The sequence below is a fragment of the Knufia obscura genome (genome assembly GCF_036327395.1).
Source record: "Knufia obscura strain CCFEE 5817 isolate CBS 148926 chromosome Unknown scaffold_9, whole genome shotgun sequence".
In the NCBI taxonomy this organism is placed as follows: domain Eukaryota; kingdom Fungi; phylum Ascomycota; class Eurotiomycetes; order Chaetothyriales; family Trichomeriaceae; genus Knufia; species Knufia obscura.
The window spans coordinates 155,151-176,693 of NW_027042695.1; the positions used below are offsets into that span (position 1 = coordinate 155,151).

At 51.4% G+C, this 21,543-nt stretch overlaps 7 protein-coding genes across 7 annotated transcripts; 4 read left to right on the forward strand and 3 right to left on the reverse strand.

The window, feature by feature from the left end:
* Positions 1-1,044: 1,044 nt before the first annotated feature.
* On the forward strand, positions 1,045-2,442 carry PMZ80_007393 (uncharacterized protein; the record flags this gene model as incomplete). The annotated part of the gene is made up of 1 exon (XM_064875801.1): positions 1,045-2,442. One exon carries the CDS (start codon positions 1,045-1,047, stop codon positions 2,440-2,442), a length of 1,398 nt encoding a protein of 465 aa, XP_064728065.1.
* A 634-nt stretch (positions 2,443-3,076) lies between these two features.
* PMZ80_007394 (uncharacterized protein) lies at positions 3,077-5,375 on the reverse strand (the record flags this gene model as incomplete). Its single annotated transcript, XM_064875802.1, has 4 exons — positions 3,077-4,064; positions 4,119-4,378; positions 4,430-4,755; positions 4,841-5,375. The coding sequence occupies 4 exons, from the start codon at positions 5,373-5,375 to the stop codon at positions 3,077-3,079; spliced, it is 2,109 nt and encodes a 702-aa protein (XP_064728066.1).
* Positions 5,376-5,990: 615 nt separating this feature from the next.
* PMZ80_007395 (uncharacterized protein) lies at positions 5,991-6,374 on the reverse strand (the record flags this gene model as incomplete). The annotated part of the gene is made up of 2 exons (XM_064875803.1): positions 5,991-6,263; positions 6,318-6,374. 2 exons carry the CDS (start codon positions 6,372-6,374, stop codon positions 5,991-5,993), a joined length of 330 nt encoding a protein of 109 aa, XP_064728067.1.
* A 342-nt stretch (positions 6,375-6,716) lies between these two features.
* On the reverse strand, positions 6,717-8,515 carry PMZ80_007396 (uncharacterized protein; the record flags this gene model as incomplete). The annotated part of the gene is made up of 2 exons (XM_064875804.1): positions 6,717-8,374; positions 8,401-8,515. 2 exons carry the CDS (start codon positions 8,513-8,515, stop codon positions 6,717-6,719), a joined length of 1,773 nt encoding a protein of 590 aa, XP_064728068.1.
* Positions 8,516-10,089: 1,574 nt separating this feature from the next.
* Positions 10,090-10,851, forward strand: ADY2 (Accumulation of DYads protein; the record flags this gene model as incomplete). The annotated part of the gene is made up of 1 exon (XM_064875805.1): positions 10,090-10,851. The coding sequence occupies one exon, from the start codon at positions 10,090-10,092 to the stop codon at positions 10,849-10,851; it is 762 nt and encodes a 253-aa protein (XP_064728069.1).
* A 690-nt stretch (positions 10,852-11,541) lies between these two features.
* RGD1 (Rho GTPase-activating protein) lies at positions 11,542-15,498 on the forward strand (the record flags this gene model as incomplete). Its single annotated transcript, XM_064875806.1, has 3 exons — positions 11,542-12,426; positions 12,925-15,034; positions 15,083-15,498. The coding sequence occupies 3 exons, from the start codon at positions 11,542-11,544 to the stop codon at positions 15,496-15,498; spliced, it is 3,411 nt and encodes a 1,136-aa protein (XP_064728070.1).
* A 1,210-nt stretch (positions 15,499-16,708) lies between these two features.
* On the forward strand, positions 16,709-21,196 carry PMZ80_007399 (uncharacterized protein; the record flags this gene model as incomplete). Its single annotated transcript, XM_064875807.1, has 1 exon — positions 16,709-21,196. The coding sequence occupies one exon, from the start codon at positions 16,709-16,711 to the stop codon at positions 21,194-21,196; it is 4,488 nt and encodes a 1,495-aa protein (XP_064728071.1).
* Positions 21,197-21,543: the final 347 nt, after the last annotated feature.

Sequence of the window (21,543 nt, forward strand, 5' to 3'; positions counted from 1 at the left end):
ATCACCACAGTCGCGCGATTTGTGTGATAAAAACTCGCGTTGTTACCGCTTGCACTTCTTCAAACTTAAAAAGTGCAAGTCGTTGTTGGGCTGCATGTGATTCTGTTCAATATCGAGTGTATAGAGGGCAAATCGCCGTTGTCTGCCTTCACCGATATTTCTGACAACTTGCGAGCTCAGTATGTGACCTTGATGCGTAGGGTGATTGTGCGATTGGCTCTATGGTGATCAAACACTTGTAGCTGTGAGTATTCCAGTCCACAACTTCACTGGACCATGCAGAATACCCGGCAAGAAACGTTGAGTTGCCGCGTTAGCACATTGCTGCTTTTCTTTTCAGACTAGTGACGGTGCGCGAAGCTGCTGTACAGGTGAGTATAAAGCAGTACTTCGCTGCTAATGTAGAGCACTTAATCGAGGTGTGTGACGGGACAGGCAAGTACACAGAGCCGAGTTGCGCGGAGAACAAGAAAGACAATGAAGTCGTTGTTAAGCTTGAGTTATGGTAGTTAGTATCTTAGATGTGGAAGTTACATCTCCTGGTGTAGCTTGCCTCCATCGCTTCTGAACATCGGGTCGTACCTTCACTGTGTCAGGGAATTGGACCACCATCCATCTTGTCCACTAAATGGTGTGTAATTGCCTCGTGAAAGTCTGATGCCAGTTCACGATCTTAGTAGGCGCTTCCTGTGTCTCTTATCTCTCGTTCATAAAAAGCTCGCCGCATCTCGTACGGTACGATACTATGGACAGACGTTGTGCCATGCGTACAAGCGATCGAATAGCATGCAATGGAGATTGCTAGACTTAGGAGTAGACATGTAATCGATTGAATGTGAAGCTTTGAGCAAGAGAAGTTGCTTTCGAAGCTGAGCATCAGCCACTACTCCTTGGCGACAAGTGGAGTCAGAGCCAAGGCAGCCACATGGCGCCGACGACGACACGTTTCGAGTCTCTTCAACCTTTCTCTTTCATCCGTCCTGTTGCATCAGTCAATAGAGACAGGTTGATCTCCTATTACACGTGAGCTCGAGGCCACTCGTCATGGCAGAACACGAAGACCACTTCACGATCTTCATTCGGCTGCCCTTCGCTAGAGGTGACTTCGTGGACCCACCGCCTGTAGCCTGGTCAGCGGCTAAAGAACGAGAACTATGGGAAGTCCTCTCGAAGTCATCAAAAGGCCATGTGATCGATTGGAAAGCACTGTCGGCACGTTTCAAGGTCACTCAAGCTTTCCTGCTACAGCAAGCAGCATGGCTCTACGAACGACAACTATCACAAGTCCGAGCACAAATGCGGCGAGTGGGCAACAGGTCATCGAACACACCATCGCCATTGCCGCCGTCAAATACCGCAAGTGTTGTTGCAGCACAGCCGATGAGACGAACAGGCAGTGGCGGCTCTAGAGTGCCTTCCCGCTTGTCGACCCAAGTGCCTGTGTCTGAGGGTGACGCACCTGGTACGCCGAACAAAGGCCGATCGTCATTTGCAGCACGAACATCGTCACAGACCAGCCTAGGACAAGCTAAGGGCGAGTCGACATCCTCGAGGCCACTTTCAAGGAAGACGTCAAAGGACAGTGGGATAGTCAGCAGAACGCATTCACGCCGTGGCAGTGTGCAGCATCAAATTACACGGTCGCCAAAGCAAGATGTCGTTCACGAAGTCGATTCATCCTCAGAAGAAGAGATGACCCAATCACGCATGCTACACCGACGACCAAATCCAGCCGCATCGCGACGAATGGCGCCAACCAGGAAGTCGCAGCACACTCGACGGCCATCAGCTCCACAGCTCGACGAGGAAGACGAAGAGGACTCTCCAGCATTCCTCCCCTTCTCCGCCAACTCAAGCGGAACAACCAGAGCCGATCCAACCGCCGCTCGAGACCCGAGCGCCACGCTGAGAGGTGGCTTGGCGCAGACACCACGACCATCAGCTCACCGCCGGAGCACATCAGAGCGCATCGTTCCCCAACAAGTCAACCCTCGAACCACGAGTAACGACCAACTTACATCGTCGAACAGTTCAGCTTCCGAAATTCCCTCTGATGTCTCCCGTCCACGGACAGGGAACCACAGTAATCGCCAATCCGGTCGTGGGCACCTCCCGAACCCACTTTCACCACGCCAACAAGCAGCACTAGCAGCTGCTGCTGGTTTATCACCTCGTCTGCGCCGCCAAGCAGGAACGGCCGGCTATGGCAGCGATACATCACCTAGCATGGGAAGCAGTTTTAGTGACCTTGACGATGCTAGCGTTACACAGTCGGCGCTCGAGGAGGCGTTGCTGAGTGGGATGGGAAACACGACTATGACGATGGGTGGCGGGCCAAGTGCGACTGGTGCTGTTGGGAACGTGGCGAATCGTGTTAGTGGGATCAGTCAGGCGTTGAGGTCGAGGTACTTCGATGGGAGGGGTGGAGAAGCACAGCGGTAATAACATGCTGGAAACCACTGTGCGGCCTACACTCCTGCATTCGGACATACCTTGGGAGAAACCGGTAAATTGGCAATGCTCCAAACACTGTATGCTAAAGTCCCATGTCCAAGTCTGAAACTTCAAGATCATATTTCGTCAGGTGGGTTATGTTTGGTGTCTGCAGCAGCCGTGCTTTCTTGACCTAGGCTTCTCCACCAGCACTTCTTATTTATATATCGTAAGACTTTCCTTGTGCGCATTACCACGTATGGGCGATTACGAGCATACCTTCTCCTTCCTTCAGAGGATCGCACATCATCTTCGTGCTTGGTTGCTTGGCATCTGCTGCATGCCGATGTTTCTCAACTAGGCTGAACCGCGGATTCGTCCGAAGAGCACCACCAAGGGCCAAGCCTGCGTCGTGGAGGTCATCGTCTAGTGATACTAGTCCGTCTGCGTCCGCGATGTAAGCAGAAGACGAGCGCGATGGCCGCTAATAGGAGGCCGAAGAAGACGCCGACACAGATGCCGCCAACCGTTTCAAGAGACGAGGCTGGACCACCTGAATTTGAGTTTGTAGTCAGTGGTAACGAGACTGTGTCTTTGTCGCAATGAAGCTGGAGTTCTTCGAAGAGTTGGTCATAGCCATAGCTCACGTAGCCGAGCGGCGATCTGATCTTCGACCAAGGAAACCCAGGAACGGATGTCCACTTCTTTGTGCTTTCGACTGCTTGCCTTCTTGTTCTTCTTTACTACTGCCGCTCGTTGTTTTCGAGTACCTCTCTGTTTCCTCGTGCGTAGGAACACTAGGTTCGGCGCTTGCAGCACGTGGAGCTGGCGTCGGTCTAGATGCAGCTTCACTGCTGGTCAGTCGTCTGAGGAAGCCCGCGCGAGTGAAAGGGCTTAAGGGCCGTGGAGGCTGGTTGCTAACGTCGAGTGCTCCGCCATCGAGTGTCAGCTTGAGGCTGGACGGCTTGTGGCGTTGGTATGCAGGGCGAGGACTATCAGTCCTGGGGAGGGCTACCAAGTCCCTGGTGTTTATGGAAGTGCTTGGAAGGACGTTTTCGTTCGCCGGTCGAGATACTGTCGGGCTGTCAGCTACTCCAATACTGAGTCCATCGAGCTCTGGAAGTAACGGACTTGATTGCTGTGAAGGCGAGTGCGGCGCTAAGTTGTCATTTGGCTGAAAGCTGGATCTTGATGGAACCTCAACGGCTTGTGGAGAGCGAGGGACGCTTGAGGGCAAATCCTCTATGCTGTCTTTGGTTTTCGGGCTCGGTGGACTGCAAATAGAGAACACGTCTTCTTCCACCGAGGCTCCTCTTAGACTACGCTGAGGCGAGACCTCAGGGCCATGGAAGTGAGGGCTCGACCATGGTGATCTTTCGGGTGAATACAGCGGTCTTCTTCCATTCTCTTGTCGCCATGGCGACGAATCGGCGTCGACATAGTTGCTCGAGGTTGCAAGGGAGGTAGGCGACAACGACCTGTCTATTCCCAGAAGGTTGTGTACGGCGAGGTACTCTGGACTACGGCAATAAAAGCGGAAGGTAGCATAGGGCTCGTCTTGAGGATCGAGGAGAAGGTATTGATATCGTCGTGCAGGTCGACCAGGCTCAATGAGTCCCGCATCAGCAAGTCTATGTCCTGGTCAGTGGTATGGTCTATCGGTCAATCTTTTGAGCATAACTTACCTTACTGCGCGCTGGCTTCGCTCCTGGAGGTGTTTTGGTATCGGTGTATCGAGTGCGAGCTGTCGAATGCGACGCCTCTTCTGAATGCGGTGTACTCGTATCTCAATACAGTCATCTCTTGTCGCTGGAGACTGCCTGCCTTCAGGGACCGAGAACATCAGAGAGTTCTGCACGACTGCCCTTCCACCGTAATGGCCACTTTTGACGACATGCAGGCTATACGCGACCTTGCCATGGTAGGTGTGCTTTGCAGTGCAGTCCTGTAAGGCTGTAAATATACACTCACTAACCGCGGTTAGAAAGAGTCTTACCCATGTTGTCACATGTCGCCCATCTATGAATAACTTGAAGAGATACATAGCATTGGGAGGGTGTGGCCCATCGATCGAATATTCGAACCATATTTGAGCACCAGGAATCGTGGGAATATAGCAAGCAGCGACAGGGTTGGCGTCGACAGCCTGCGCAGTGTTGTATTCGGGTAGACGACGAGCCTCGATTTGTGACACCGCATGCACATTGATGCCCCTGAAGTTGAGCATATTCTCAGTACTCCAATCAAGGTGGTGATCGCAGTCAGCCCTCTGAAGGTGTTGGCGATGATCTTGAAGAATATCCAGGAAAATTGTGATGCACTCTGTGGTCGTGCATAAAAGTTCGGATGTGAACGTGTTTGCTTCACTGGCACAATGAAAGACCTCAGCTACTGCGATCGGCCCTACCTTCACTCGCAACGACTGTCCCGCTAGTGACAGTCTCCCATTTCTTGAGCGTGTTTTCAACAGCGGCCGGAATGAAATTGCTTTCCATGATCATCTGATCATTCATATCTTTGAGCAAGGAACTGATCGCAAGCTCAGACTTAGCCTGTTCATATTGCTTGCGAATAGCAGCCTTTTGCTCATCAGGGATGTCTTTCGCAGCCAGAACTCCTTCTATGCAACCTAGTATCTGCCCGGCTCTCAACGCAATCATTACGCCGATAGGATAACCATCATCAAACCCCTTCTGCATCACCTTGGCCTTGCCAACACCAAGACCTTCTCTGTAACCATCTGTCATATGCTGACGCTTAACAGTTGGTAGGTCAGAGAGCAGATTCTCGTTCTGAGCATGAGCTTGGTTTGAAGCGGCTGGATCATTTTCATGGTCAGACGCCCAAATGTCGTCGTCTGCAGAAACTGCTTCAGGCGTAGTGGCTGCTGTTGCCGGCGAGCTCACCGATGACGAGCGGTCGCGACTTCTTGAGAGCGACATGTCGACTTTGGCGATGCCAGAAGTGAAATAGACGGTGGCGACGACGGCAAGGCACGAATAACGAGAGAATTCATTCATTCAACCTCGGGCAGGCATGAAATTTCTCTATTGGAGGCGCCCTGGCGCCAAGACTACTGCCTGGCAATTACGGATTTGCTGTATATAATGTGCCTTCCCGTCATTCGAGTTATCTGTTTCGAAATCATAAATGCTCGGTTTGGGCTGCCCATCAGTCTGTCCTACTCTCCTTCCGCCGTTTAGCATTATGTGCTATAGCCGCACGATTTCGGATCTGGCAAGCGCCCAAGAATACGATTGTATGAAACACAGAAGACAGCCTTTCAGATCATTTCGATATAGAGCTCGTTGTTGGCTGGTGACATGTACGAACATCTCGAAAGGTCAAATTGCTATCGAGTATCAATGTGCATCTTGGTGTAGCAACTGCTTCAAAATGATTGCAACAGCGTGAAACGGGGGAAGTGTGTGATGATCTGAAGTGCTGAGTACTCGTAATTGACCCTTCCTTCACGACAACAGAAGCAGAAGTATGTCGTTGCCTGGAAAACACATTGCCGAGCCCAAACATCGAGACCACACATGCGAGGGTCCGCATCAAAGTAGTTTGCGATCCATCTCAAACCCACCCGTACTCTTCGTGTAAGCTATAAACGGCTTCTCCATCAGCAGATCCTCCTCATCGAGTGCCTTCATCAATGCCTGAAAATGTGGTTCCTTCGCATGCTGATGGACCGACTCCAGATCTTTGTACGTCTCAAATATGATGAAGGTGGGTGTAGAATCGAGCTGTTCAGTGACCACAAAGCGATTGCAATAATCTTCTTTTTCATGGACGTCTTTCGCCTGATTGTTGATTAGTTCGCGAAGCTGATCACGACATGTCAGTACTTGACCAGAAGGAGTTAAAGAGGGCATATGTACCCTTTGCACTTTCCCGGCCTTGGGTTTGAACATCGCAAAGATATTTCGTTCCGACATGGTGGACACTGGCGAACGAGCGAACGTAGTAGGGGTTACAACTAGCTGGCACTCGTCTTCTCGATTCTGGAAGTACAGGTAGAGCACTCGGACATCTTGCTTGAGGCGCGTGGCTTCACTACTACTTTATTCTTTCTTCTGTGTCTAGATTGCTATGCAAGAGCTTTGGAGTTCACGGATGCCGACCTCGGATTGAACTCAATGCAAAATTAAGGTTAAAATCATGATGCAATCAGATGTTGATCACTTTTGTCAGCAGGTTGGTACAAGTACCGAGTATCGTTTTGCCCGGTCAGAAGACAATCTCCACGGAGTACAGCTTCACACTAAGAAACGCCTGTATCACATGTTGTTGAACCTCTCCTTCATTCTTTCTTTACCCTGAGCGACCCAGTCGCCATAGTCACCTTTCGTGTTCCGCTCGGCGGCCTCAACTGCATCACCGAGCTTACCGCCCTGGGCACCCAAGCCAACGCCTGCAGCGTATACATTCTGATTGATTGGTGCCGTCATGCCTTCACCTGAAGCTCCAAGGCCAGTGCCCGAAGTGTAGCCCATCTTAGCAAGCAGATTCGCACCCTTGGAGGCGGCAGGCGGAGGAGAAGGCGGTTGTTCTTTGACAGACGTAGCTGACGAGGAGAGCTGTTCTCCCTTCTTGTTGACAACGCCATAAATCTTTCGGCGTTCCTTCGCTCGATCTCGATACTCTGGCTTCTGGTCATCTGCCTCGAGAGCTGCCGCAGCTTGCGGTCGAACTGGAGGTGTCATGCCGTGCTTCTCGAGTTTGTGCTCTGCTCTTTTGACTTTGACATTGTCTTGGAGATTGGCGCGATGAAGGTTAGACAGACGTTCGTGCTTGTTTACTTCTGCGGCATCGTTAAATTGGCGCATGCACAGGTAGCAGCAGTTGCGGTTCAGATCTGCAAATGACTTGGTGGGCGCCGCTGACTCAGAAGTCTCCGAGGCGGCCTGTGAACCAGCTGACTTATGCTGTATGCCATGAAGTTCTGCATGTCGATTGGACCAGAACTGTAGACGTGATGGTGTGGCCTTTTTGGACGAGCTATTTGCGGTCGCCTCGAGCTGTTGCTTGCGCTTCTTCAGCTTGTCGAGGTCTGGAATCTGCTTGAGACCTTCGCCCCCTTGTTGAGCATCTGCTCTGGCTTTTCTGGGTATAGTTGTCGGCTCCGGTGCGGAGACAGTAAGTTCTGTAACGTATGCCTCCTCATCCCAATACTGAAGCTTGATCGTGGGGTTACCGAGAGGGCTAAAAGTAAAACGCTCGGTTGCGGCCGATGGGTTGTGGACTGGGACAAATACGCCGGCGTGGATGTAGCTTACCAGGACCTGCTTCGACGCAATCGTGAATCGATCGAAGGAGTTGTACCTGGTCAAAGCAGCTTGCGCGTCTTCGATCGATGCGTATTCGGCGAACCCGTACCTCCAGCTATCATTTGTCTTGCGATCGCGAATAAGCAGGACCCTTCGAAGGGTGCCCTCTCTCGCGCCCAAGTTGCTGTCTCCAGTTGTAGATACTACCTTACTCTTTTTCTGTGTCTGCTGGACTGGCTGAGCATCAGTGCTGGACGGCTTGTTCAGCTTAGCCACACCTTTTGCAAGCAACTCTTCTGATACCGAAGGCTCTAAGCCTCGCAGCAGCAGAAACTGAGAAGGCACATTGTCAGGTGCAGCGTCGTTGTCTCCGATGTTCGAAGTCTTTCCGGCGACTATAGGATCTGGCTTGACGGTATTGCATCGAAAGCATTTCGGTCTCGTTGAGAAATTGTTGACATTGCAGATTCTGCAAGTCCAGTCCGCCTCTTGGGTTCGATCTGTGTCTTTACGTTCTCTACCGTACGCGAGGCGCACCTTGACATCCTGCGATGCATTACCTTTCGAGCTATCGCCGTAAATGTAGATCGTTGGATAATTGGTTTCCATGAACGACTCGGCTTCTGCGAGGGTAGGGAATCTGATAAACGCAAAGCCCTTGGGCTGCCCTGCTGCACATTAGACCTGGACTGACATTTGATAGCGATCGACCTTACTGGTCTGCTTGTCTTTGATGATGCGCACATCTTCGAGTTGTCCCACCCGATAGTGTTGCTGTAATTCGTACAAGATCTGTCCAAAACATCCATCTTAGCAACTGCAGTCATAAAAGAAAGCATCATCTTGATGCTGGATATAATGATTAATGAAGAGGTCGAACATCGTTTTCCGTCACATGAGAAGCAACGTTTTCCAGCATGATTTCCTTGGTCGGTTGACCTCGACTTCGAGGTCTTTCTCTTGATCGACTTCTGCTGTGACTCCTGCTACGGCTTGCATAGCGTCGGTCTCGACTTAAGTCTCTATGTCTGGGCGGATCCCTTTCGTTTGAGTCTTGAATTCAACATCAGCTCCGGCTCATACACTACGTTCCGTCCGCTTCTCGTCATGGTTTACCATATTTGGGGCTTCTCCTGCGAGGTGATTGCGATCGTGGTTGGGCGTCAAAAACATTCGATCGGTATTGAGCTTGTTGATGACCTCCGCGAGGTCTGAAGGACGACATGTTGCAATATATTAGGCCGTCATTCGGTGGTTCAAGACGAGCAGTACAGTACAGGCACTCGATAGCCTTCAAGAGTTGTATCGTTTCGTCGCCTGGTCGCACTCGAACTCATGAAACTAACGAGGTAGGTTTAGCGAGCATACACGTGACTTGTACACTATCAGATGTCAAATAATCCATCGAATTGCTCCTTCTTGCTCCCTTCCAAGCTCTAGCACGATCTCGGACAACATAATGCGAACCTTGTGATATTCTTTGCGGCTTCCTTGGATGAGATGAAAGGTCTTGGGTCCAGGTTCAGGCTGTCATTCTGTCATTGTCATAGGCCGCCCATATGGTACACCCCAATGATGAGTTCAATAGCACATCTGGACTGCCAGATATGTCAAAACAGGCCGCCGACTAGTCGCTACAATGCGAATACTGAAGTAAATGATTTGGAAACCTGAACATCGTTAGCATCCACAGCACGGACAAAATACTCGTAGGTAGAGCACTAAGAGCTGTGATTTAGCATGGCTGCTGCAAAGGTCTGGGCCTTCTCAGAGCATGAAACTCAAGCTTTGATAAGCATTTGTGGAGGTACCCCAGATCCACCCTACGGTCTCAAGCAAGTCCAAATACTCGGTACCAGGTGGCATTCTATCATATGGAGCATGTTTATACGATGGTGCTAGTACATTATGCCTGGTAGCGTCTACCAGAACGCGAGAGCCTACCACTTTGCGGTATGTACCGTGCGAAGGTAAAGCTTACCAAGGTTAGACCCGAAGCCATTGAGACTCACACGCCTGGAGCCGAGCATGATGCCAAAAGGATTCTCGTTGCGTCAAGCACTTCGCTGTCTGGCAATGCGATACTTGACCGAGCTTGAGGTGTGCGGAGCGCGACCTGAGGAGAAGAGACCATGCATTTCTGCTGTCGCTATCTCAACGAGGTCTAGATGAGCTCTTTTCCGTTCTTCCTGCGGCGCTCCTAGCGTCGGAAACGGCAGGCACGACGTGTATAAAGGTCGGGCACTCCCACAAGGCAATGTTCCTGCGCAAGATTGTAATTTCATGCAACAGCGCTTGAGGCTCGCCCACAAGGAACGGACTTTCATCTGTCTTGCTTCATACCACCTTCACCACACCATAGCAACCAGTGTCACTATTCACAATGTCAGAACAATTCTCTATCCAGCCAGAGAAGGTCAGCACCCATGCCCATCTTGCGCAAGTTGGTGGTGCCGCAAGGGTCGTCTCTGCCTCGGGCGGCGAGTTTCAGCCTTCACCACACGAAAATATTGCCCAACAGAAGAAGATCGCCAATGCAGCGCCGCTGGGTCTGGCTGAGTTCGCCTTGACCACATTCGTGTTATCTCTGATCAATCTTGGCGCCAGGAAGGTTCACGAACCTAACCTTGTGGTGGCTCTGGCATTTGGATATGGAGGCCTGGTCCAGCTGTCAGCTGGCATGTGGGAAATGGCTATCGGCAACACCTTCGGAGCTACAGCACTGTCCTCATATGGTGGCTTCTGGCTGTCCTTCGCTGTGGTCCTCACACCAGCTTTCAATATTGTCGATTCCTATACAGACAAGACTACCGGCGTCTCCGACTTCGGCCAGGTATTTGCATTGTACCTTTGGGCATGGTTCATCTTCACAACACTTTGCATGCTGTTGACTCTGCGCTCCACCGTGGCGTTCGCATCCCTCTTCATCGTTCTGGACCTAGCCTTCTTATGCTTGGCATTGGCGGAGCAGAACGGCTCTGCTGCATTGCAAAAGGCTGGCGGTGCGTTCGGTCTTGTTGCTGCTATCCTTGCCTGGTACAACATGTTTGCTGGGATGGCGGATTCGACAAACTTCTGGTTCAACATACCGGTATCTCATTTGCCATGGTCTGAGAAGAAAAAGGCTGAACGATCGAGAGTGTGAGGCCTGGGATCCCTAGCATGACTCACGAGGGTTGTTACGAGAGATGGTTTTTTTCGAAGGCTTGTGCATAGCGATGGCGCTTGTCCGGCATTGGATAGCACAACGGAGGGTGAATTTGTCTTCTTGCATATAGGGATGGTGGAGCCGCAATGAACAATACTGTTCCAACTAGAAATTCCATCTTCTGCTTCTCTGCATTCGATTCGGCGCTGAGCAATCCCTTCACTCTCTCCCTACAAAGTCGAGAGCTCGTCCATAACGTGAGGTCGGCATGAATTTCAGCCGAAAACGAGGTCAGGCTACCCCTTTTGTGCTTTCTGACCATGCAGCCTTGGCGCTTATGCCTAACTTATCTCCTGCAGCGACCTAACGTGGCACTCGCCCCTCAACCGGAGTGGCCGCTAAACTTGCCCAAAATTATGCTTGATGCGGCCATTCCGGTTGAGGGGCGAGTGCGTGGCTAGCCAGACACATGCACAGGCACGAAGGACCGGTGTGCTCCCGGACAAGGAGTGAAGGTTGGATGAACTGAATGCTTGGATCGAGCTCGATGTAAACGTTCGTACTCTCTGGCGATTGCTCTCTACAAGGTAGTCGCATGCGCTTGGCACCAGCTCAGCCAGCTAACTTGAAAACCTGCCTGGAAAGTTGTGAATATTTCTTTGTTCCGGGAGTCGCGGATACGTGGAAATGGTGTTGAGCGAAACAGGTTGGCGCAGTATCAACGATCCGGCGCAAAGGCGCAAGCTTCAGAACCGCCTGAACCAACGGCTCAGCAGACAGAGAAAGGCACAAGGCGACCGTGATGTTGGTGGTCTTATCGTCAAGCAGTGGGGAGCAAGAACACCTGGTGGAAGGAAAGCGTCGACCACTCCGCAGACCGTCAATTCCTCTGAAGAGGAAAGTCGAAACTCGATGCTGTTGTCCATCCGGTGCACCCCACAGAACGAAGGCAAACATGAGCACAGTCAAGACCCTTCTACGCCTATTCGAGACGATGGAACTTGGACAAGCTTCCGAACCCAGCCGCTGAACCCACAGCAGGACGATCTCATCATCTGTGAGCATGACAGACACGCCAAGGACTGCCTGGCCCAGCGTAGAAACCACGTTCCATCGCCAGAAGACCACCGTCTCCTAACATTGATCTATTACAACCTCTTCCGTGGTCTTAACTGGAACGTCGACATTCTGGGTCTGGATAACGACCGAATCATGCAAGACGACTGTCCCTCACCCTTCATCCCGCTCAGCCCGACAGCAAACTCGAAAATTACCAAGCTACCAGCATCGCTCCGTCCGACAATGATGCAAAAGACGATCGACCATCATCCGTTCCTGGACATCTTCCCATGCCCAGTCGTACGTGATAATATTCTCAAGCTTGACATGAAAACAACAGAACAGGATGAGCTCTGTCACGATATACTAGGGTTCTCAGAGGATGGGCGTGATTGGCTTGTGTGCGGTGCTGAGGAGGCTGCCCGCACTGGTGTGACACTGTGGGGTGATCCGTGGGACATCAGCAATTGGGAGGTTAGTGAGTACATGGCGGTGAAGTGGAAGAGGATGTTCGTAGGTGCGACAGAATTGCTAGTGAGTACAAACGTTAGACGACGGAGGCGGGGTTGGAAGGAGATTAGTTTCGCATGAGTAGTTTCGTTGCTCAATTGAAGCATTTCGGGCTTGACAGATCTGGTTGTAGCTGTTGGCTCCTTCTGCTCGTACGCGTCCCAGATGTAAAGAGAGACGTCCAGGGAAAGAAGTTTTCTTGGCCCTTCAAGTTCAACCCCAAACGAAGCCGCCCTTAAAAAGGATTAGCATTCGTGGGCTTTATGGGGCCAAGATCGGGCAATCGTGGCGTCTGTGGCTGTGCCACCATGCCTCGAGTCCTTTCTTCCTGGTGACGTTGCCCTCGAGAGCTGGGGCAGGCTGGAAACCTGAATCGACGGACCTCGTTGACAGCTGTTCATCAGCATCACTCTGTTCGCTTAGCGTTTGTTGCTTGTTGCCATTACTCTATCTTCTGAATACTTCTGTAAAATTAACATATCTTTGCTAACATCGCCCCAGCACTGGAGTGCATTAGCGATGTCGTTCGACCAAGACCGATCGGGCTATGAGAGCAACCTGCCACGACCGGTAGACACAAGCCTAGGCAATGGCATGAGAGGGCCTTCCACCGGCGGCAGTGGCCCTGACGATGATATTGCGCAAAGGCTGCACGCAGCTCTACACGCTCCATTTGGCATCGATAAGCTTCTGAACAGGCTGAAACAGAGCGTCTACTCGGCGCGTGACTTCTCTAGTTTTCTGAAAGAGCGATCCGCGCTCGAAGATCGTCATGCGCAAGGGTACAAGAAGTTGGTGCGACATGCCTCAGAGTCAATTCGAAAGCCAGAGGCCAGGCAGGGCTCATACGCGCGCAACTTCGAAGAATCACTGCGACTAAATGATCGCCTGGCAGAAAATGGTCTGCAGTTGGCCAGCGCATTGCATACGATGGCAGAAGAGCTGCGAGATATGGCCGACAACTCGGAGAAGGGACGAAAGCACTGGAAGCACACCGCTATGGACGCTGAGAAGAAAGTTGCAGACGCCGAGAATGCTCAGCAAAAGGCCAAGGACCGATACAATACAGCTGCTGAGCAGTACGAAAGAGTCAGGACGGGTGAGAAGCAGGGAGGTAAATTTGGCCTCAAGAACAAGTCGCCGGCGCAACAGGAGGAAGCTTTGAAAGAGAAAGCTGATATGCTTGATCAAGACTACACTGCGAGGACACGAGTTGCCCAGGAAGAAAGGCGGGACTTTGAGAATACTACACGGCCACAGGTTGTGCGAGCTTTGAGGGATCTCATTACCGAATGTGATGCTGCTATGGCGATGCAGATGGCCAAGCTAGCTTCGGTGAGCGAGAAACACGTCGTGAGTAACGGCATGGCAATCGCTCCGATCACAACTGGCGACTCGTCTGGCCTAGGGCCTCGAGGCTTGAGGCAAATAGCATCTGGTATAGATGATCGGAAGGATTTCTCGGACTATATGCTAGACGGTGTGGAGCCTCCTGCACAGTTCAAAGGTCGCAGCCGCAGGAACACTGATGCTGAGCTGGTACATAATCCGATGCAATCATCGCAAAATCTCGACAGAACTAACACTTTCGATTCGTCATACAATGGCAACCAGGCCCACGTCGAGTCGGCACCTCCTCAACTACCCCAAATCGGCCATGACACATTCAGCAGCAGCTTCGATGCACCCAAGCCTGGGATGCAAGAGCGTGATTCTTTCGGATTAGGACAACCCGAGACACTGCAAGGCCCAGCTTCGAACCAGTCCCAGCAGACTGGTGTTACACAGGAGCCAGTGTCTTCGATTGGAGCCGGTCGAGGCGCGCCTACCCTACCACCACTACCATCCTATGATCGTGCTCAAGCATCGCAGAGTGGCTTTGGCGATCCGCCATCGTTTGACCGCAGTCAAGGGCCAGTGGGGCACGACACTGTACATCCAGCCCGACAAGACGCCATGATCTCAGCTACCGAACTTCCCTCTTATCGAGCTCCACCCCAACAAGCAGGCGGGTATAATGGTCGGCCGTCGCTTGATCAAGGCAATGGACCAATTAGACAAGACACTGTGCCTCCAACTAGACAAGACGCTATGATATCCGCTACCGGACTTCCGTCTTATCGTACCCCAGGAATGCAAGCGGGTGCGTACGATGGTCGGCCGTCGCTCGACCATGGGCAAGGACATCTAAGGCAGGATTCAATCGGGCCGGCCAGACAAGATAGTTTGCCACCGGCTGCTGGCCGAGGTCAATCACCCATGAGCGGTGGACAAGGGCCATATCTGGGCAGAGGTGGCCCTGCGCCAGGTAGCTACATGGATCCTGGGAAGGACTCCAGCCCGTACGGTATGACAGGATCTGGAAGAGGTCAGCCACCTGCATCCCGGAACTTGCCCAGCCAGCAGCAAGCACGACCAACTTTGCCGCCGAACATGCCTGTATTCGGTGTTCACCTTGACGACCTGTTCAGACGTGATGGATCTGCGGTCCCTGCGATCGTCTTCCAATGCATACAAGCTGTCGACACGTTCGGTTTGAATACTGAAGGCATCTACCGCACATCTGGCGCAGCGCCAACGGTCATGCAGCTCAAGTCCGAGTTCGATCATGGTAAGTTCGCACTGGGTTCATATACGTTTGTTACTAATCTTTGTCCAGATTCTAGCAAAGTCGACCTCAAAGACGCAGAATCTTTCAACCACGACATTGCCAGCGTTGCGACTCTTCTCAAGAACTTCCTCCGAGACCTACCAGACCCTCTCCTGACCGGTACAGCATATCACTCTTTCATCCAGGCAGCTAAGTTTGAAGACAACATTATGCGGCGAGACGGGTTGCATCAATCCATCAATGGGCTGCCGGACCCCAACTATGCCACCCTGCGTGTGCTGACATTGCATCTTCACCGCGTAGCCATGAACAGCGATATCAACAAGATGGATATGAGAAACCTTGCGATTGTCTTTGGGCCGACTGTAATGGGCGGAAGTAATATCGCTGATGCTCCATTGCAGCAAAAAGTTATGGAGACCATCCTTCATCATACTCACGACATCTTCGATCCAGATGACTAGGATATTTGGCTGAGCAGATACATGATTTCTGATTTGAGCGAAACTCCAATGTGATACCCTCTTTCATGCTTTATTACTCTTCTTCGAGCACACTGGCACTGGACAGTACAAGGATCATGGCGCCTGCCATTACCTGGCTGCCGTGGCTGCGCATAAGGTCACGTGCCTTGACCTCCACTCAAGGATAGCACCTGCATTGTGATAGGCCTAGCTTACGTAGTCGTGACTTGTGCCAGTTTTCAAATTCGTCCTCGACAATCGTGCAATTCGCATCTGCTGAGAAGGCTCTTGCCTATCGACCTAAGTGCAGCAACAAAAAGACCCATCGATAGAGCCATAGAACTTTTCGCTCCAGCGTCTTTCGTCCGTCTGCTCGCCATCAACGCGGTACTGTAATTTGCCAATGCTGAAAAGTCAGTGGCATGAAAGAAAGCCGATCGATATATCACACACGTATTGACGCAACCTCACAAATCCACCTTAAGACCTGGCGAAACAGTCGTTACAGGAGTCTCGACCAAGTGTTCATGCATGCCTCCGTGCATGCGCAATGCAAGCATCGCCTCACGTCCATTTGAACATAATATCATTGGTCAGATTGTTCGTACCTTGAGTTCTTTTGGACTAGTCAAGATGTGCTCTGCCTGATGTTGAACGCCATCTTTCTTCTTGAGTGTGACTATAGCGATACTCAGTCCGCGCTTCAAAGCTCATCGGGAAGACGCCCGTGCTCAGAATATCACGAGACAGGCTCTGTGGACGTACCATCCAGACTGGAGCATTTCTAATCATGATCTCGGAATCAGGCTGAGAACTGCTGTCAACCTTGCAGAAAGTCTGAAGTAGCTAGGCTTTTGGTCGAAACTAGTTGGAGTTATGGCGCCAACCAACGTGGCAGACACTTTGTGGTCTGCACGATTCGGGCTCCCCGTGCCTCATGCCTTTCAAAGGCTGAGCTAGCAGTCGCGAAGACAGTGATTCATCTTCGATGGTGGCATATCCTCGTTATGGTGTCCAGGTTTCCAACATCACTGTCGGTCTCCTTAAGCTACCTCCACCCATAACTTGTTACCCTTACTTGGGTCGTCGTTGATCGGTCCTTTACGACATTACTTCAGAATGGCAAAGCGCTTAGCACATTAACGACAGAGATAGTTCCCCAGGTGTCGGAACGTGAAACTGAGCTTTCTAGTCAATCTCAACATTGATTATGGCCGACGGAACTCTGAAGAGGCCAGCTTTTGGCTGGATCGCCGAACTAGGCACGCTGTACGATGCGCGCACAGACAACTTTTTACAGCAGTCTCTGCTCTTGAAAGAGCCACCGGAGAATGCGATGACCGTGCGATATAATAGCTCAATCTTATGTCGCTCATTCTGCAAAGAGACATTGAACGACCGATTTCGTCATTTCGGCATCGAGCATGATCTACAGGCCAGCATTCTTGCTGAGCTAACGCGATCGATGGGAGCCAGCGAGCATGTCTATTGTCAGCACGATGACGCGAACGTCGTGCAAGGCTCATTCTACCGGACTGTTTCGGTCTTCGATGAAAACCTTGACTTCACTAAAAGCGGTCTGACGGGATCCATCTCCTTAAACGCGGGGGACGCCCTGTCAGCTACCCATGTCGTGGCCGGAATAGAATGGGGGGCACAAACAGTCATCTGTGCTAAGCATTCCCTGCGGCAGGGTGAGGATCGTGAAGCACTTGAAAGAGAGCTTAAGCATTCCCTGGATAGGTTGGAACATGCTTCTACACCTGGGGATTTTGTTCAGAACGACAATTTCACGATCACTGTGTATACTGACCTGAAAGAACCCCACGAAACAATACATCTCAAGTCCTTTGGGCATGCATTCAACTTCCTCCAGAAACAGATCAGTCTGCTTGAAACAGATCCGGCACCGCTTAACTACATTCTGCTCCCGCTCAGCGTACTGTCGACTATGGGCCTTGTGCAAAACCCGACAGGCGCCGTTTCGGCTCAGCCAAGTCCCCAATGTGTTGAGAGACTCAGCAATGCGCTGGAGCATCTTCAGTGCCGACCGCAAGCTGAGTCTTACTACAACTACATCAAGAGGTATCGATTTTGTGTCCCAGCGGAGCACATTCGAGAAGTTGAGCAGTATATCAAGGATGTGAAGGTTGTGGAAGCGTCGTTCAAGGATGACACTACTGACATCCTACAACGTCTGCGGCATGGTGTATACGATACTTCACACATTGAACAACTCCTTCTCAACCTCGAGACCGGGAACACTTCACCACAAAGGAGTCAGAAGCTTCTGCACGCATATGTTAGCAAGATCCATTTCGTAAACACGGTGATTTCCGAAGGTGGCAAGTATGTTGATTATGCTGGTCCGGCGCTCGATCGTGAGCTCAGTACTCTGCGCAGCAAAGATGCCTACGTGATGTTCTTCAATACGCAAGTGATGAAAGACCCTCGCTCTTGGCCACCACATTTGGCACTATTGAAGAACCTGCTTGGCGAAAGAGGGAATAGCATAGCTATTCTCGTCGTTGACAACGTTATGCAGCATCGTGCAGGTGGACCGCTGAAACATGCCTATATTGCAAAGTATGCTAATTCGGTTGTGGTGACAGAGGACTGCCTAGCACTGAAGACCTTTCTGGATACACAGTGCGTAGCCTCGTACGACCCCAAGAAATGTGATCGCAACATGAGAGAGAGGCCTGTCCAACGTCGACCGGTCAAAATTGGCTGCCCTGGATCGAGTTGCTCGAACACCGAACACGAATGGATTTGCGCAAAGTGCTATACCTCCGTGGAGTATGGCTATATCGATAAGTACATATACTGCGACTGCGGCGCCTGTCATTTCATGCATTGGGAGTTTCCCTGCAATGACCCTAGACATGGGTCTACCTATGAGCGGCATAACTCCAGGGACTTATTGCAGATGCTGAGGTCTCTCAAGACATTTGAGGAAATAAACATTCTGATTCTGGGGGAGACAGGAGTGGGGAAGTCCACTTTCATTAATGCGTTCATCAACTATCTGACGTATCCTTCACTGCAGGAGGCTTTGGGAAACGAATCCTTGGTGCACGTCATTCCTTGCTCCTTCTCTACTCAATACAAAGACCCGAAAGATCCGACAGGACGCTTCGTTCAGAAAGACATCAAGATCGGCTCCGATGAGGCCGAAGCCGATGGGTCGCTTGGGCAATCTGCAACACAGAAGACGACAGTGCACGCCATTTGGATTGGGAGCAGCATGATAAGGTTGATTGATACACCAGGAATTGGTGATGTCCGAGGTGCCGAGCAGGACAAGCGAAACATGGCGGACATTCTGTCAGTGCTACGAGGCTATGAGCGGCTTCACTGCGTTCTAATGCTGCTCAAGCCGAACAACGCCCGCCTCAATGTTATGTTCCGGTTCTGTATCAAGGAGTTGCTAACGCATCTACATCGAAGCGCAGCTCGTAACATGGTATTCGGTTTCACAAACACTAGAGGGTCAAATTATACGCCTGGGGACACCTTCAAGCCTCTCGAGCATTTACTCAGCGAACATAATGATCGCAATCTTGGCCTATTCGAGCGCAACGTCTATTGTTTCGACTCGGAGTCTTTCCGATATCTGGCTGCGAAGAAGAAAGGTGTTGACCTGGGTTACCTGGAGGACTATAGCCGAAGTTGGCTGCAGTCGGAAAAGGAGTCGCATAGACTCCTCGATCACATCAAGACATTGACTCCGCACGAGGTCAAAAGTACAATGAGCTTGAATGAAACAAGAGCATTGATTGCGCAACTAACCAAGCCAATGGCAGAGATAGCCCAGCAGATCAAGGCTAGCATTGCCCTCGGCGAAGACGAGATCCGAGAGCTCGAGACTACTCGCATGACCAGGTCAGAACTGGAAGGCAAATTGCATGTACAACAAAAGGTCCTCAAAGCTCATCAACTTGACAGACCACGGACAGTGTGTGCCCATAGGAACTGTATCGATTTTCAGAACGATGGTCAGGAGGGCATTTTGCGGACGATCTACAAGACAAAGTGCCACAATCCTTGCTACCTGGAAAATGTTCCTGTGGAGAAGGCAGGGACGCCAGAGCTGATAAGGTGCTGGGCATTCAACGGCCAAGGGACCTGCCGCGGATGCCATCACCATTGGCAAGAACATCTCCATGTTCTTTTCGAATTGAAAGAAGAAACAACAACGGTGAAGGATGAGACCATTGACGAAACTATCCGGCATCACACAGATAGTATGACACTAAGGCAGGCAGCGATCAAGAAGCGAGCGAACGCGATCAAAGAGTTCGAGCACGAGCACAAAGCTATACAAGCGGCTACCGCACGGTTTAGCCTCTACCTCAAGAAGAATTCGATCACCCCGTACAACGATGCGACTATCGAGTATCTAGACCATCTCATCAAGAAAGAGCTTGAGAAGGTGCAAGCTGGCGGGCCCCTCAAAAGGTTAAAGGAGCTTGAAACTTACAAGGCGCAATATGCACAGCTCGTAGAAGTTTTCACATTGAATTTGCAGCATGGAGGCGGCGAAAGAGTGCTGGACACCGCCGGGGTGGAGGCCGAGGTACAAAAGTTGTATTCACTCAAACATTATGGCACGAACCTCAGACGGTTGAGACAGGTTGTGGAGGTCGCGCACGCTGCGACCTTCCGGGAAAAGCCGTACCAGGTGAAGCAAAAGAAATGGACATCGCTAAATTTCATGACGGGCTACTGGAATGAGGATGCAAGAGCGAAGCCTACTCGCTCCATGCCGCTTACACAATCAGCGCCAGCACCTCTGGTCGAAACCAGGACACATTACATTCCGCAAATCAGCTCTTCAGAGAGGTTGCGGGCGAAGACGCAAGATGCACAAAGAGTGGCATCACCCTTGTTTCCGCAACGCCCTCTGCCCATGTCGAGTCCTTGGCGAACATCGGCAAAGCTGGATGGGACATCATACGATGCCCATACAACACCCAGAAGTATGGCAGGAGCTTTAACATTCGCTGTTCCAGCCGCCACGTCTGTGAACAGACCAATGACATCGTCATCCATTGCCGAGTCTTTTCTTTTGACGCCCGCAAACACGTTCGAACAGAGGTCGAAGGGGCCACTAGATGGGAATCGTCTCCATCACGCTCAGCCAGCCAGTGTGTTCGAGGGCAACAACAGCATTCACGATAATACCACACCGCAGAGCCCATACACCTGGTTAGATCCAAGCTTTGCTGAACTGCCTTCATGGAACTCACCACACCCACCGCCCGGCATGCGTCATCGAGCAAACGCCAATATCTTTCCGGTACCGGAGAACGAAGGCATGGGCAGTCCGCAGCTTGCTCGGCGCAAAGGAGGAGACGACAGATATGGCGACCAAAACTATCGTCCACGACACCAAAGCGGAACTGCAAGCACGTTACATAGTGTCTCTATGCCATGGGACAGCACGAACACATACAGCTCAGAATTGAACAGAAACCATAGCGTCGCAGGTACGGCTGCGCCGCCACCACCATACTCAGAGCTGTCGAGGCGAGACACATCACGATTATCATTACATGACCGTTTTGGAAACGATGACGGTTCGCCTTTGCCTACGAATATCAGAGCGGACAGACCTGAATTGGCTGGAGGAAGGAAATTGAGTATCAGACAGCGTATCATGCCGACTGGTGGCTTCTGGACGAGGAGACGGTGAGACGAAATGCTTCTGACGCCAGGTTGTCGGGGATGCGGAAGCCGGCTTTCGACGCCGGGGGCAGGCTGCGGCAATACTAGAGCTGAAGTGGGCTTATATGCGCATGGAAGAAAGCCTTCGCGCACAGGAGGACCCCGGAAGTAGTGGCACGACCAGGTCAGATTCAGACTGCTGGCAGTAGATGGACATAGAGGTGCACGATGAGCACGTTACCGTTATTTGGGGATGCCGTGGAAATCCGTCACGTGCGGGTAATATTTGATGCCTCAGGCCGGGAAGCTGTTGTCATAGCAACCAGGAAGGAAAGGCAAATAAAACATCTGCATCGCTGCTTGCCGAAGCACGTA